A 15,121-nucleotide genomic window follows, 5' to 3' on the forward strand; every position below is an offset into this window, starting at 1 on the left:
CGATTAAGTACTTATTGTGTTATTTTGTGATTTTGTAGATTTTTTAGAGAAATAAGCCCTTGCGGCGAAATGGGCTCAAAAAGTGGTGTTTTACACCCCGGAGAAATGTATGGAAGTACCCCGAAAGTATGCCGGAAGCGCCCCAGAAATACCCTGGAGGAACCCCGAAAAAAAATGCGGAAAAGTCCCGGAAAAATTACTAAAGGCACCCAAGTTTTGGATGTTTCCACCCCAATAATTTTATTTCAGCCCCAATTGCTATTGGCACCCCATCAGAGGATAGGGGGCAACCATCTGCAAAATTCAAATCATGCAAATTGGCGGGAAAAATTGCACACAACGAACAGATTTTTGACTTGAATTCTTAGGCTGTTTTAACGAGATTCAATAGCTGGAAACCATTAGGTTAGTCTTGAATGGAGTTAACAGGCCTGGTACGTCTGTTTTGATCGATGAACTTGGGCTAGAATAACCGGACTGAGCTAAACAGAGAGACGGGAATATGGGTTCTGTTTTGGCAGTTACGTATGATAAAAAGAAAGATATGGGAGAAGATAACACTAGGTTTTGGTAGATATTCTCTCAGGATACTATACGACCATGTTGGGATAGTGTCGACATCTACAGACGCGTGCAAGGGAAGAAAATCGAAATAAAATACTCGAGAATATTTTCTTTCACTGCCGAGTGATGACAGGATTTTTGGAGTTATTGCGCATGATTTATTCGCCCTGTTGAGTATAAATAGGTTTCCTTGGTTGCTAAGAAGAGTGGTCGAGAGTTGGGAGAAGATAGGAGACCGCAGGAAGCAGAAATCACGAGTTGAGTTTCTGCTGTTGCTGCCACTGATGAAGGCCAAGAACACGAAGAACGGACTTGCATATACAGTCTTTCTCTAACAGTGTTTACGACGCAGAGCTGTGGGTCGTAGTATGGGTCGTAGTTTGGGTATTGCAACAGCATAACATTTGTATCGTTCTTCTTGTAACAGTTGAACAGCGCCTTTGCAACAGTTATTTCTGTTGCAATTTTTCTGTTCAATTGTTTTACTCCCTTTAATCAACTTTTGAGTTTTACACATGTATTTTGAGATTATGATTAATATGAGGAGCTAAACCCCAACACTGGGGCGACGGAGGAAGCCTTAATTCATCCATGTGGTAATTTTATTTAATTCTTTATTTACTTTTTGCACCAATTTTAATTGAATTAAGATTTTAATTAATTATTTGTGATTTCATTTGATGGTTTATTCTTAGTCCTAGGGATTTTTGATATGCCATGCTTAAGAAATACAAGTAATATTTTATAAAATCTACTTTGGCAAAGAATAGAGTTAATATTCATTTTGTTTTGAATTATAATTGCCTAGAATTAATTTCTGAACCATTTAAGAAATGAATTTGGCTGAATCCTAAGCCCCAGTTTCTCGCACCAGTGTTAATATTTTTTGTATATATTTTTATTTTTAAATCTTTACAAGTCCGAGCAATGAACTTTTACTACCACTTTCAAAACTACAACACTATGCACCAAGTAAGCTTCATAGCTTAGCCGGAAGAGTATAAATGATGCCTAAGGCTCATTTATAGCCGCGTAGCCTTGCGAAGAGGGAATCTCACGCTTAGGCATCAACATGCCATGTCGCGGACCCGATGATGCATAATCACTGTGCATCTTGACGGAATGGCCTATGGACCAGGCTATTACCATTTTTTCTAGGCTACGGGCCTTTAAGATTCTGTCCCTTCGTGGATGAACTACGATCTGTGCTTGATCCCTTTAGAGTAGGGAAGGGTACGTAGGCAGCCGCAATGAGTTGCAGCATTGCCGGTCCAAGACTTTGTCTCTCATATCATCTAATTGGGAGATGATTGCGACATTTTGGCCTCTCATATCATCTGGCTCGGTAGCTCGACGCAAGAGATGATTGTGGACAAACTTGATGAGGCAAGTTGCATTCCATTCACTGGATGCTCATACTTCCTATCAAGGTGTTCGACATAGGCTAAAAACCCGAGTGTCGTAATTTAGCTCAAGAGGAGTCCATTTTGATGGGAAACGACCCAAATATCAAGACATGTCGATCTATAGATCCACATGGTCACCAAAATTTAGCCAAATTCCATCGTTTAGGGCCTCAAATGGTTGTTTTTTCCGTTTCAGGAAAGTTTTTGTTTTCTTAATAAACCCTTCGCGGATCAAGGGTAAGTTGGAACAGTGTGGAAGCTAAGTTAGCTGCATCATGTTCCACGAGCATGCTTGCAAGGGAAAATGGACATGCATTTTCCTAGCTTTGACGCTCAGATCGTAGCTTCATCATGGCGCATCGGGAGATTACGGCCTGCGGGGCAACGCACCAAAGGCGTAATTTTCCGGTCCGTCACAGGTTATACCAGAGAAAGTTCCGAGAAAACTCTAGGGACTTGCGCGGAGTGGACTCATTGGCGAGTATTTTCCTTAATGGAAATTGGAAGTTGGAGAGTAGGCCAACCTTTGCACAGAAAGAATTTGTGACTGGAACTTCCAGTTACTTTGCAATTCGAGTTGAGCTTGGATGAGTGCTGTGAGTTTGCCTGGCCTAAGTGGCACCCCACTTACGAGTGGATATCCGGAAGACCATCTGGGTTGGTGGGTAGACAATGGGACTGATCATCCCCACACGTTGGAAACTGTCCAACGGTGTGCGTTGTCAGGCCCGGCTAGCATCCCACTTACGAGTGGAAACCTGGATGACCGTCAGGGACGGTGGGAAATTGGAAACTATTCCACGCAGTACTATGCTAAAATATTGTTATTTCGATGACACCTTTCAACTTGTGAACCTTAGGGATTCTTGGGTGGTAGTATGGATGCCATCTAGGATACCTGGTCGAGATATCCTCTTGGCACTGGCCAATTGCGATTCTTGGTATTGTTGTGGGCACTTTTAGATTCCTGGGCAGGCGGTATGGGACGGTTGCTCAGAAGGCCTAAATTATTGTTCACGATAACTTGAAGAAACCCATGATTTTTGAGCATCTGGTATAGGACTTTTGCTCAGGAAATACAAACCAAAAAGATTGTCCACAATAGTTTTTGGTTTTGAATTTCGGGGACGAAATTCTTTAAAGGGGTGAAGAGTGTAACACCTTGTGTTTTTAGCATGGCGCATGCTAAAAGATGCGTCATGGCCTGAGATGAAGCTTCATCCAAAGCTTCTGTTGCGTGGTAAGCGGTATATTGGCTTAAGTCAAATGTCGCGCCAAAATGGCGCATTATGTTTGGCATTTGGCCAAGGGTCAATGTTGCATCATCATGATGCATTAGGCCAGTTGGGTAGGTGGCCTTGAGCTTGCAGCGTAATCATTGCGCATTATGAAAGTTATTGGCCTAGAGCCAATATTGCACAATCACTGTGCATCAGGACATAGAGGGTTGGCAGAACGAGTGGTGCACAATCATTGTGCATCAGCCAGAGAGGGCTGGCCAAAGGAATGTTGCTCAATCATTGTGCGCAATCATTGCGAAGTAACACAATCATTGTGAATTAACACAATCATTACGATGAACAGTGAAGCAGGCATGTCATTTTGGTCCCCTAAACATACTTGTAGAAATTCCATTAAGACATATATAGGGAGGGTTACTTGGTTGAAGGTGCATATGAGGACTATGCACCAAGTAAGCTTCATAGGTTACCCAGAAGAGTATAAATGATGCCTAAGGCTCATTTATAGCTGTGTAGCCTTGCGAAGATGGCATTTGATGCTTAGGCATCACCATTCCATGTCGCGGACCCGATGATGCATAATCATTGTGCATCTTGGCGGAATGGTCTACGGACCAGGCTATTACCATTTTTGCTAGGATACGAGCCTTGCAAACGAGTTGGTTAAGCTTCTGTCCCTTCGTGGATGAACTACGGTCTGTGCTTGATCCCTTTAGAGTAGGGAAGGGTATGTAGGCAGCCACAATGAGTTGCAGCATTGTCGGTCCAGCACTTGTCGCTCATATCATCTAATTGGGAGATGATTGAGACATTCTGGCCTCTCATATCATCTGGATCGGTAGCTCGACGCAAGAGATTATTGTGGACAAACTTGATGAGACAAGTTGCATTCCATTCACTGGATGCGCATACTTCATATCAAGGTGTTCGACATAGGCTACAAACCGAGTGTCGTAATTTAGCTCAAGAGGATTCCATTTTGATGGGAAACGGCCCAAAGATCAAGACATGTCGATCTATCGATCCACATGGTCACTGATGTGTTTTCAAAGTTGTTGTAGTAGTATGATTCATTCAAGACTTGTGAAAGCGGATTTTTAGATTTTTTTTAATAAATAAAAATAGCGAACTAAATTAAAAAGATGTTGTGAAAATTATGGAGAGAATAGGACTAGGATTCCACCATTGGTTGATATTAGTGGTTTAATAAAAAAATAATTATGCAACTCAACATTCAGATTGATTCTAATAGTATTGCCTAGACATGTAGATTTCCAAAAGAATAGATGTTAATCCAAGCATAGAATATCAAAACCCTAAAGCAAGCATATTCTATCAAGAGAAAATACACCTAACTAATCAAAATCATATAAAAAAATTTTAGTTCAATGCAAAAATCATAATAGAGTTGTTGTAATTAACTAACAGAAATATATCACTTTTACCGAAACAACGGCTTCCTCCATAGACCCAAGGATTGGGTTTAGCTCCGCATATTGGAAACACACTCAGAATAATTTTTCATTGCTCAAAAGTGTTTACAAGTGATGAAATGGGAGAAAATAATGATTAAACCGGGTTTGCTCTAAACGATCCCCAAAATCTCCCTCTCCTCACTGATACCCAAGACACTCTTATTTATACTGTGAAGCCAATCTTAGGTCGACAATCATCTCAATTACTCCAAAATATCTTTGCAGTTAATGAAAGTATTTCACTGGAATATTTCCTCTCCATTTTCACACGTCTTCTAAGTTGTATGGTATATCCAAATCTTCTCATTTAATTGAGCAAAATAATAAAGAGAATATCTTCAATTAATTCCGTGAATAATTTCTTCCCTGTTTTCGAAAATATCCAAAAGTATATGATTTTCCTTCCATTCAAGACACGTACAAAATCTTAGTATCATGGTAAGAAGATAATCACGTCTTAAAGACACAAATATCCCCATAATATCATGACCAGAATCTCACACAGTTGAGATTTCTTTTCCCGCCAAATATCTTTCCCGTGAAGAAGAAGATGGGTGCCCCCTATCCGGTCCTGAGGTGCGAATAGAAGATGCCATGAGGGGTGTCTCTGATCAGCTGCTTGGGTGCAAATATCCTTTGGGTACTCCTTATCATTTGGGCGCCCCTTATCCACAAGTGAGAGTCTGAATAACACGTTCCTTCCGGTGCTTTAGACGACTTTTCAAGCCGATTTTTCCAAGAATGTTTATTTCCAAAAATACCTAAAAACACATAAAATACCACAACAAGTACAAAAAATCGAGTACCAACAATACATGAAATTAAGGACAACGTAGACACAAAAATGTGTCTATCAAATACCCCAAACTTATTATTTGCTAGTCCTCGAGCAAATCTAGAAAATAAAAATGACTACACTTAACACGTGCAGCAAGTCGTTAAACCGCTAGGTGGCCCTAGAGGCGGAGTGTTGTCTCCGGAGGGTTTACCAGAGGTGTACACATAAAACCTTTACTCCAGACCCTAACTATCTACGCAGAACCTTGGAAGGCACTAAAGAATATCCTTGGTTGGCATATAATCATTGACTATAGGAGGAAGTACCCTGATGCGAAATTCCAATTGGTGTACACGAGTTTGCACTCAGCATATTAAGATTCATACATAAGTGACAGAGCTCTACTCAGATAGTTTCTGTACATCATAACCGGAGTCAACCAATCACATGGAAAGATTAAGAAGATGGATAAAGAGATGGTTCAAAGTGAACGGTGTTTCCCATATCTGTCTGAAGGCATCTGCCAAGGTGAACCTATCCTAGTGGACTGAGATACCGGTCTGATTAATATCAACACAACTGGCATATACAAGGGGACCAGTGGTCGATAAACCTAACTCTAGGTCAACACAACTGGCATATACAAGGGCGCCAGTGGTCGAATTTATTGAATTTATTCCGGTTGGTCTAATGGGCTGGTCTCATTTTATTTTATTTTCATTTTTTTTTTGTATCTCAATCACTCTATTCCACCCTAGCAAAGGTAACTACTTGAATCGTGTGCCCCACCAAATCACTTAAAAAAATAAAAACAGAAGGATTAGGATTCAACGAGATATGGCGAAACTACCATCTTTTTTTTAATTCTAACACCTGAGCTCTGTGCTTTTATGAATAGACTCTTTAGATGTTTCCATCTAATCAGATTGGTTCCTCAACACCTACAACCAAGATGTTCCCATCCACTTAGATTGGTTAGTGCCAACCTTAATAAGCATAAATTTCTAGGCTCTGGAGTTTATTTATTGCAACTAAAAGTTTCTCCCATACCCCCAAACTTAAATCTAACATTGTCCTCAATGTTCTAAAGATAAAATTAAAAACATGAACAAGGAGAAACTGTTACCACTTGAAGCAAAAGAGTTAAGGAAAGATATTACCGTGCTGCATGAGCATGGGTTACCTCCCAGGAAGTGTTAAGTTTAAAGTCTTCAGCCAGACTAAGAAAGGATTAGTCACCACGAAGAATCATATAGCAGCATCCAGAATAATTGCGGGTCATCTGAATAAAAAAGTGTTACCCAAACGAAGAGAAAATCGCAACAGACCATGAAGATACCAAACATACCCTTACTTAACTTTAAGATAACAATATCTAGTTGTAGTTCAGGTTCGGGTTTTATAACTGGGTCTAGATAAAATGTGTTCATCGACTGGACTTCCTCAAAGGCAGGATACTGAAGGTCAGGTTGTAGAGTATGGAAATACTCAACTAAGAATTTAGAAGCACAAAGTAACCTGAATAACTGGGGATCCTCTAAGTCAATCAAATTTGACTTACACAGCTGACCATAATGAACGTAGTGGTCTTCCTTAAACAAATGTGTCGAACCTAATCTCCTAAAGTAATTAGGTCTAGTCTCAAAACTCAATAATTGACACATTTGAAACTTATACGTTCCTACAATTGGTTGAAAAATATTTGGTGGGAAAACAAAGTCAATTTGGGTAATATCGCCTGGGTAAACCACATCAACCAGAGGATGGGTTTCTAACAACTGAACTTCTTCCTGGACATTATTAGGTCCAGGAGATCTAGTATGAAGGTATTCTGGCACAATGATTGAGGCACATATATCAAGTCCCAAGTGAGGGACCTTTCTGATAGTTAAAGGTAAGGCACTAGGAAAGTGATAATCACCCCCAAACTTAGAGTTTTCAGCGTCTCTAGATAGACTAGTCACAATCTCCCTAATTTCTAGATCATCAGATTCTTGAAAATGGTCAATTGATTCTTCTAAGTTACAATCAACATCCTCACTTCTCTCTACGAGTTTATCTTCTTCTAATACTAGCGTTTTTAACTCGCTAGACTCTAAAACAATATTCTCAGGGTGAAGTCTTTCCTCTAAACCATTATTGGATTCGCAAACAAGAGATACTACATCGTCTAAAACGGGGATACTTCTAGTCAAATCCTCGTCCTTTTTAATAGGTGAATAATTACTAAAATTATTTGGATTTGAACTAGAAATAATATTATCATTGTAAAGCTCAATTGCAGTAACAAATTCCTGATCACTATGCCTATATGTGTCTGATTCTTCATCAACACTATCCTCATCATAATCATCATTATAATAATATGAAAATGGTTGAACCTCATCTAAACTAGTAGTGTTACCAATTCCAACCTCGTCATCTTGATTATGTGAATAAAAACTATCCTTATTTTCAAGGGTGGTATTGGGAACACTATATTGGAAGTTAAGACTATCTTGAGCAAATTTTTCCATAATCCTATTTGTACTCTCATTAAACTGCTTGAGGGACTCTTCTAGAGACATCTTAGTTGACTGCTCCATGGACTCTTCTGGAAGAGGAATATTATAAGTCTCTTTCATAAATAAGTGAAACTTCTGTGTTGACTCATTGAAACTCTTGAGAGACTCTTCTAGAGAAATAGGATCGTATGACCTGTGGGTGTGTGAATAGTAATTAGGCTCATCATGGTATGACCCATAACCTTCAAAAGGAGGATGTTCCCAACCACTATTCACACTATGGTCAAAGTAGTAATGTCCATTTTGTTCAGTTGGATATTCGTTGTATTGGCTGTTGTACCAGTTTGACATTCTCAAAATAAACCCACTGACAAGGCTGACTCCACCACAACAAACCTACTGATTTCTAGAAAACAAAAAGCATGATGGCTCCACTTAGATTGTTTGTGGACCATCTTCTAATCCTTCGAAAGGGAATTCGTTACAATTTAAGCAAACCCCTCTGGAATCAATCCGAGTTAAAGTAAGTTGAATAGAGGCGAGGGAAGCTCGGTGGAGCTTTGATACCCAAGGCCTCACCGGTATTACAAGGCGGCGCATTCACGCATTCAACTTACAGAAACCGTCAAGAACTTCGAATTATGCTTAAAAGAGTAACCAATATTTTTCGAATGACTTTCCTGTTAAGCTCGTTACCCTATCGGTCTCGTTCTAGTCAAAATTTTAGGCTTAGGTTCGCGTTTGGTGTCGTTTTCCTAAGGCGGGCAAGAAGATAACGGTGATAAAAATCCGAACCCTTATCTTGTATGGACAGTCCTTGCCCTTTACTAGGAAATTAAAGCAGCCGTTTTCAAGTCCTCAACATATATGCATACGAAGGAAGATAGTAACTCGCTGACAGGGGATTCATGAGTATTTCGACAAACTTACCTCCCGTACCAGACGGGGGATGAACCTTTGTAGTCGACTCGGGCCACGAATCCTATGTCATGTACGAACCCGAGGGGCCGAGGTGATATCGTAATCACCGTCCTTCTCTGCAAACAATTTATATTTAAACTACCCTTCCGTAGGGTTTAAAAATAAGGTCCCAAAATTTAAAGTCCAAAGTACAAAAATATAAAGTGCAAAAGAAAAAGAAAGTCTACAAAAATAAAAATGTTTCTTTTTTTGTTCTCTCTTTTTTTATAAAAAAATCTTCTTCTTTCGTTCCTTTCGCTCCTTTCGCTTTGCCTTTTACTCCAGTCTTTAAGTATTCACCAAAAGCTTTGGCAAAATTTTCTTTCGCTCCAAATTCCAAAATCTGAAAGAAAAAGACAAAAACCCAAAAATGTAAAGAAGAACAAATAAAAATAAAAACCTAAAAAAAAAATCTAAAAACTCTAGCCTAAAGACAAGTCCGCGTCGGCGGCGCCAAAAATTTGATGTGTCTTCAAAGTTGTTGTAGTAGTATGATTCGTTCAAGACTTGTGAAAGCGTATTTTTAGATTTTTTTTAATAAATAAAAATAAAGAACTAAATTAAAAAGATGTTGTGAAAATTACGGAGAGAATAGGACTAGGATTCCACCATTGGTTGATATTAGTCATTTAATAAAATAATAATTATGCAACTCAACATTCAGATTGATTCTAATAGTATTGCCTAGACATGTAGATTTCCAAAGATAGATGTTAATCCAAGGATAGAATATCAAAACCCTAAAGCAAGCATATTCTATCAAGAGAAAATACACCTAACTAATCAAAATCATATAAACAATTTTTAGTTAAATGCAAAAATCATAATAGAGTTGTTGTAATTAACTAATAAAAATATATCACTTTTATCGAAACAACGGCTTCCTCCATAGTCCCAAGGATTGGGTTTAGCTCCGCATATTGGAAACATACTCAGAATAATTTTTCATTGCTCAAAAGTGTTTACAAGTGATGAAATGCGAGAAAATAATGATTAAACCGGGTTTGCTCTAAACGATCCCCAAACTCTCCCTCTCCTCACTGATACCCAAGACACTCTTATTTATACTGTGAAGCCAATCTTAGGTCGACAATCATCTCAATTACTCCAAAAGATCTTTGTAGTTAATGAAAGTATTTCACGGGAATATTTCCTCTCCATTTTCACACGTCTTCTGAGTTGTATGGTATATCCAAATCTTCTCATTTAATTGAGCCAAATAATGAAGAGAATATCTTCAATTAATTCTGTGAATAATTCCTTCCCTGTTTTCGAAAATATCCAAAAGTATACAATTTCCTTCCATTCAAGACACGTACAAAATCTTAGTATCATGGTAAGAAGATAATCACGTCTTAAAGACACAAATATCCCCACAATATCATGACCAGAATCTCACACAGTTGAGATTTTTTTTCCCGCCAAATATCTTTCCCGTGAAGAAGAAGATGGGTTCCCCCTATCCGGTCATGGGGTGCGAATAGCAGATGCCATGAGGGGTGTCTCTGATCAGCTGCTTGGGTGCAAATATCCTTTGGGTACCCCTTATCATTTGGGCGCCCCTTATCCACAAGTGAAAGTCTGAATAACACGTTCCTTCCGATGCTTTAGACGACTTTTCAAGCCGATTTTTCCAAGAATGTTTATTTCCAAAAATACCTAAAAACACTTAAAATACCATAATAAGTACAAAAAATCGAGTACCAACAATACATGAATTAAGGACAACGTAGACACAAAAATGTGTCTATCAGTCACCATAGTTTAGCCAAATTCCATCGTTTAGGGCCTCAAATGGCCGTTTTTGCCGTTTTAGGAAAGTTTTTATTTTCTTGATAAACCCTTCACGGATCAAGGGTAAGTTGGAATGGTGTGGAAGCTAAGTTAGCTGCGTCATGCTCCACGAGCATGCCTGCAAGGGCAAATGGACGTGCATTTGCCTAGCTTTGAGGCCCGGATCGTAGCTTCATCATGGCGCATCGGGAGATTACGGCCTGCGGGGAAACGCGCTAAAGGAGTAATTTTCCGGTCCGTCACATTTAAGCTATGAGGATCGGGCGACTATAACGGGTTAACTCAGTCCCTTTTGATTTTCATTTTTTGAATGTTTAATCTGCAATTCTAAAACGTTTAATCTTAGTTCTTGATCATTTTGCCTGTTGTTATATTATTATAACCTCATTTGATTAATTTCAAAAACAGTTTTTCTCTTTTGTCAATCCATCTCTATTTTTTGTTCATGGCATTCTAATTTTTTTATGATTCCCCTTAACCGTGTTTGCTTCCTGATTTTTCTCTAATGGCTTTTGCCTCTTTTGTTGTTGTGATCATATCTTTTGCTGAGTATATTAACAAGCTTTTGCTTAAGGGTTCAAAGAAGATTGGTTTCATTGCTTTTGCTAATGGTGCTGTGTTGAAGAAGTCTCAGATCGGTTTCAACTCGTTAGAACTAGGTTGCAGTTCATCCCGCTTCATGTTCAATTCAAATTTTTTTTTCAAAACCCATAAAGTCAACTCCATGCAGTTAATCAGTTTCCTTTTTTTGCTGATCTCACTCACTATTGCCAACTATCATCTTTCAATATCCAGTAAAAATTTCAAACAATATTGTTACCTTACTTATCGGCCTACAAATTATTCGCAATTATACAATGAGAATTATCATAACCAATTACATCTTCTGAATATTAATATTGGCTATTCTCTAAGACCTAGTTTCCATCAACTATCATATCAAAAAAAAACTTCTCTGTGAGAATTCTTTTTATTGTGTAGCGAAATGTTTTCATCAAGAATTTTACACAATGGAATAAGGCAAATTACACAATAGTTCAAGCAAACAACTATTGACTTGGGTGATATTAATGAAGTTGTTGTTATTAAAAGCAATAACAAAGAAGTTGAAGAAAATGATGAATGGGAAGCTTGTGTTATTGGGAAGATTATCATTGAATGCCGGATGAGCTATGACATGGTAGAAAGAGGAATCACTTTCACTTGGCCTTTCCGCACTCTGGATGATTTAAAAATTGTAGAGATAGAACCAAACTTGATGATTTTCAAGTTCAATAAATATGATCTGCTCAACAAGGTTATCGAAGAAAGACCATAGAGTATTAACAAACATCTTCTGGTGATTCATGATTATATTCCAGGTATGATGTATACGGAAAAACATTGGGGGTTTCAGATTTTCTGGATTCAGCTCAAATACTTACTGCCAGTACATATGAATGTCACTTCGGTTACCAAAATTGGTCAAGTTATGGGTGAAGTAATTGTTATAGAACCGAAAGATGCAATCCCGGTTGGTGGTGTTCCTGTGAAAATTTGTGTTAATGTAGATCTCTCAATGCCATTAAGAAGAGGCGTGAAATGTTCTACCAATGCAGGAGTTACTAAGTGGCGGCAATACTTTTTTGAGCGCCAACCTAAAAGCATATGTACTGAGTGTTATATTATCAATCATTCAAAAGATGTGTGTAAAGATGCTGCCATTTTTTTGAAGAAATCTCACGAGAAGCCTTACTTTGTTGGGAAGATTAATAACATTCGTAAAAACATAACTATTGTTGCTTCAAACAATGATGTTGTTTCTGTTAAGGCTCCTGCAGTGAAAAAGAATCAAAAAAAGTTCATCAGATCTAATGTTTTCATTCCCCCAAAAGATGGTGAAATCATTAATTTGGATTCCCTACTTATTGAAGAAGGAGTGGTTACTGAGGAAGATAGCAAACTTGGCAAATGACATAGAGTTAGTGAAGATTCTTTTACTAGTCCATCTTCTAATGATACTTCTTCGCAGTGCAAAATTATGAATTCAATCTCAGCCCCAATTAATTCCCAGATGATCACAACTGGAGATAATCAATCTTTGCAGTCACACAAGGGGAATCTGGTATTAAACTTACTTTATACTCTTTTTCTTCTTACAACTCTTGCATTTAATACCTCTTTACAGCATTTCACTAGGATTTTCAGTTGCATTAAAGTCTCATTTGCATACCACAAGTTAGTCATTAATTTTTCATGCATTTTCTCTATTAAGCTTTTTGTTAGAATTTTAACTTTGGTGAACATAATTTGCTCTTTTCATTATAGTCATAATATGAAAGTTGTTTCTTGGAATGTTCAAGGGCTCAACACCCCAGCGACTAGAGATCATCTTAGAGACATAATTAGGTCTCAAGACCCTGACATTTTATTTCTTTGTGAAACAAAAATACATGAAGACAAGATGAAAACATTATTGGCTCCTCTAAGGTATCATAATATGAAATTTCTTCAACCAGTTGGTCTTTCTAGGGGATTAGCCCTTTTATGGAAAAATGGGTTTATCTATGATGTAGTTAGTTGTGAAAACAACATGATTCATGCTGCATTTCAATGTGACCCAAGTCAACCAGAATTGTTATTATCATGCATGTATGGATACTGTGATTATTCTAAGAAGAAGACTCAATGGGAATTCATCAAATATATTGGACTTAATATCTCTCAACCTTGGGTACTTCTGGGGGATCTTAATTTTTATATTCTAGATACTTCTTCATCTGTTTCTTCTTCAGGGGATGGTTTAGTAAATTCTATAATTCAAGAGTTGGGCTTGCAAGACTTGGGTTTCATTGGCAGAGAACACACTTGGTCAAACAATAATATGGGTACTGGTATCAAAAGATCAAGATTAGATATGTCTTTTGTTAATGGCTCATGGAATTCACATTTTCAAGATTCTAAACTCCTTCATCTTCAGCAGTCAGGAAGTGATCATTTCCCTATAATGCTGGTGACTGATTATTCTCAACCAAAACTTTGGAATCCTTTTAAGTTTTTTGCAATCTTGGTTACATGATAGAACTTGTGCAGCTGAAATTTCTAAAGCTTAGGAAAGGTCAGTTCAAGTCTCTCCAGGTTACAGGCTCATTAAAAGACTTCAGTTCACAATAATTACTTTATCAAAATGGAACAAAACTCACTTTGGGAACATTTATCAGAATGTTGATAGACTTCAACATAAATTATCTGAGATTCAAGCATTACCTTTTTCTTCAGATAATACTTCCAAAGCAATTGAAGTGAGTAAAGAGTTGGATAAATGGCACAAAATTCAACATGAGTTTTATAAACAAAATTCCAGAGATAACTTTGTTAATGACATGGATTATAATACCAAATATTTACATACTCTAACAAAGAGAAAGAGGGCTAGAAATAATATTGATTCTTTAAAGGCAGAGGATGGTTCTTGGCTTCAAACTAGAGATGATATATCAGTGCTACTGTCTAAGCACTTTAAAAACATAAGTACTTCTCAAAATCCTACCATTAAAGAACAACATTATATTCATATTCCCACTCTGATTACATAAGAGGATAACATGCTTCTTCTCATTCCTCCAACTGATGAAGAGATACATAAAATTCTCAAAAGTATGGAAAGCTGGTCTGCTCCTGGGCCTGAGGGATTTCAAGATGGATTCTACAAGTCACAATGGAGTATTGTTGGTAATGATGTTTGTGAAATGGTTAAGAATTTTTTTGAAACAAAGTACTTACCTAAACATATTAACAAGACCTACATATCCTTAATTCCAAAGAAGAATAAACCTTGTTCTCCTTATGATTTTAGACCTATTGGACTTTATAACACCTCTTACAAAATAATTTCTAAGATCCTTGTCTCTAGAATGAAGCCTCTGATGGAAAGAATCATCTCTCCTTATCAAGCAGCTTATGTTTCAGTCAGACTAATTAATGATAACACAATTATAGCTCATAAATTGATTCATTCTATGAAGAGAAAAGAAGGAGAAGGTGGATGGTTAGCTTTGAAGCTTGACATGTCAAAAGCTTTTGACAGATTGGAATGACCATTTCTTCCTAAAGTTCTCCAAAGTTTTGGATTCTGTGAAGATTGGTGTCAACTGATCAAATAATGTATCAGCACTACTTCACTATCTGTTATGCTTAATGGTTCACCATGTGAAGAATTTTTACCCACTAAAGGTATTAGACAGGGAGATCCTTTATCTCCATATCTATTCATTATTGCAATGGAATGGTTTTCTAGAATTCTTTTAGAAGCGCATGATTCAAAAGCAATCAAAGGTATTTCAGTAGCAAGAGGAGCACCACCTATAAATCATCTTGTTTTTGCAGATGATTGTCTCATTTTTACTCAAGCCAATTTAAC

At 37.6% G+C, this 15,121-nt stretch overlaps 1 protein-coding gene across 1 annotated transcript; it reads left to right on the top strand.

The window, feature by feature from the left end:
- Positions 1–13,201: 13,201 nt before the first annotated feature.
- On the top strand, positions 13,202–14,297 carry LOC113334539. Its single transcript, XM_026580772.1, has 2 exons — positions 13,202–13,714; positions 13,815–14,297. The coding sequence occupies exons 1-2, from the start codon at positions 13,202–13,204 to the stop codon at positions 14,295–14,297; spliced, it is 996 nt and encodes a 331-aa protein (XP_026436557.1).
- Positions 14,298–15,121: the final 824 nt, after the last annotated feature.

Source organism: Papaver somniferum, unplaced genomic scaffold (assembly GCF_003573695.1).
Source record: "Papaver somniferum cultivar HN1 unplaced genomic scaffold, ASM357369v1 unplaced-scaffold_137, whole genome shotgun sequence".
NCBI lineage: Eukaryota > Viridiplantae > Streptophyta > Magnoliopsida > Ranunculales > Papaveraceae > Papaver > Papaver somniferum.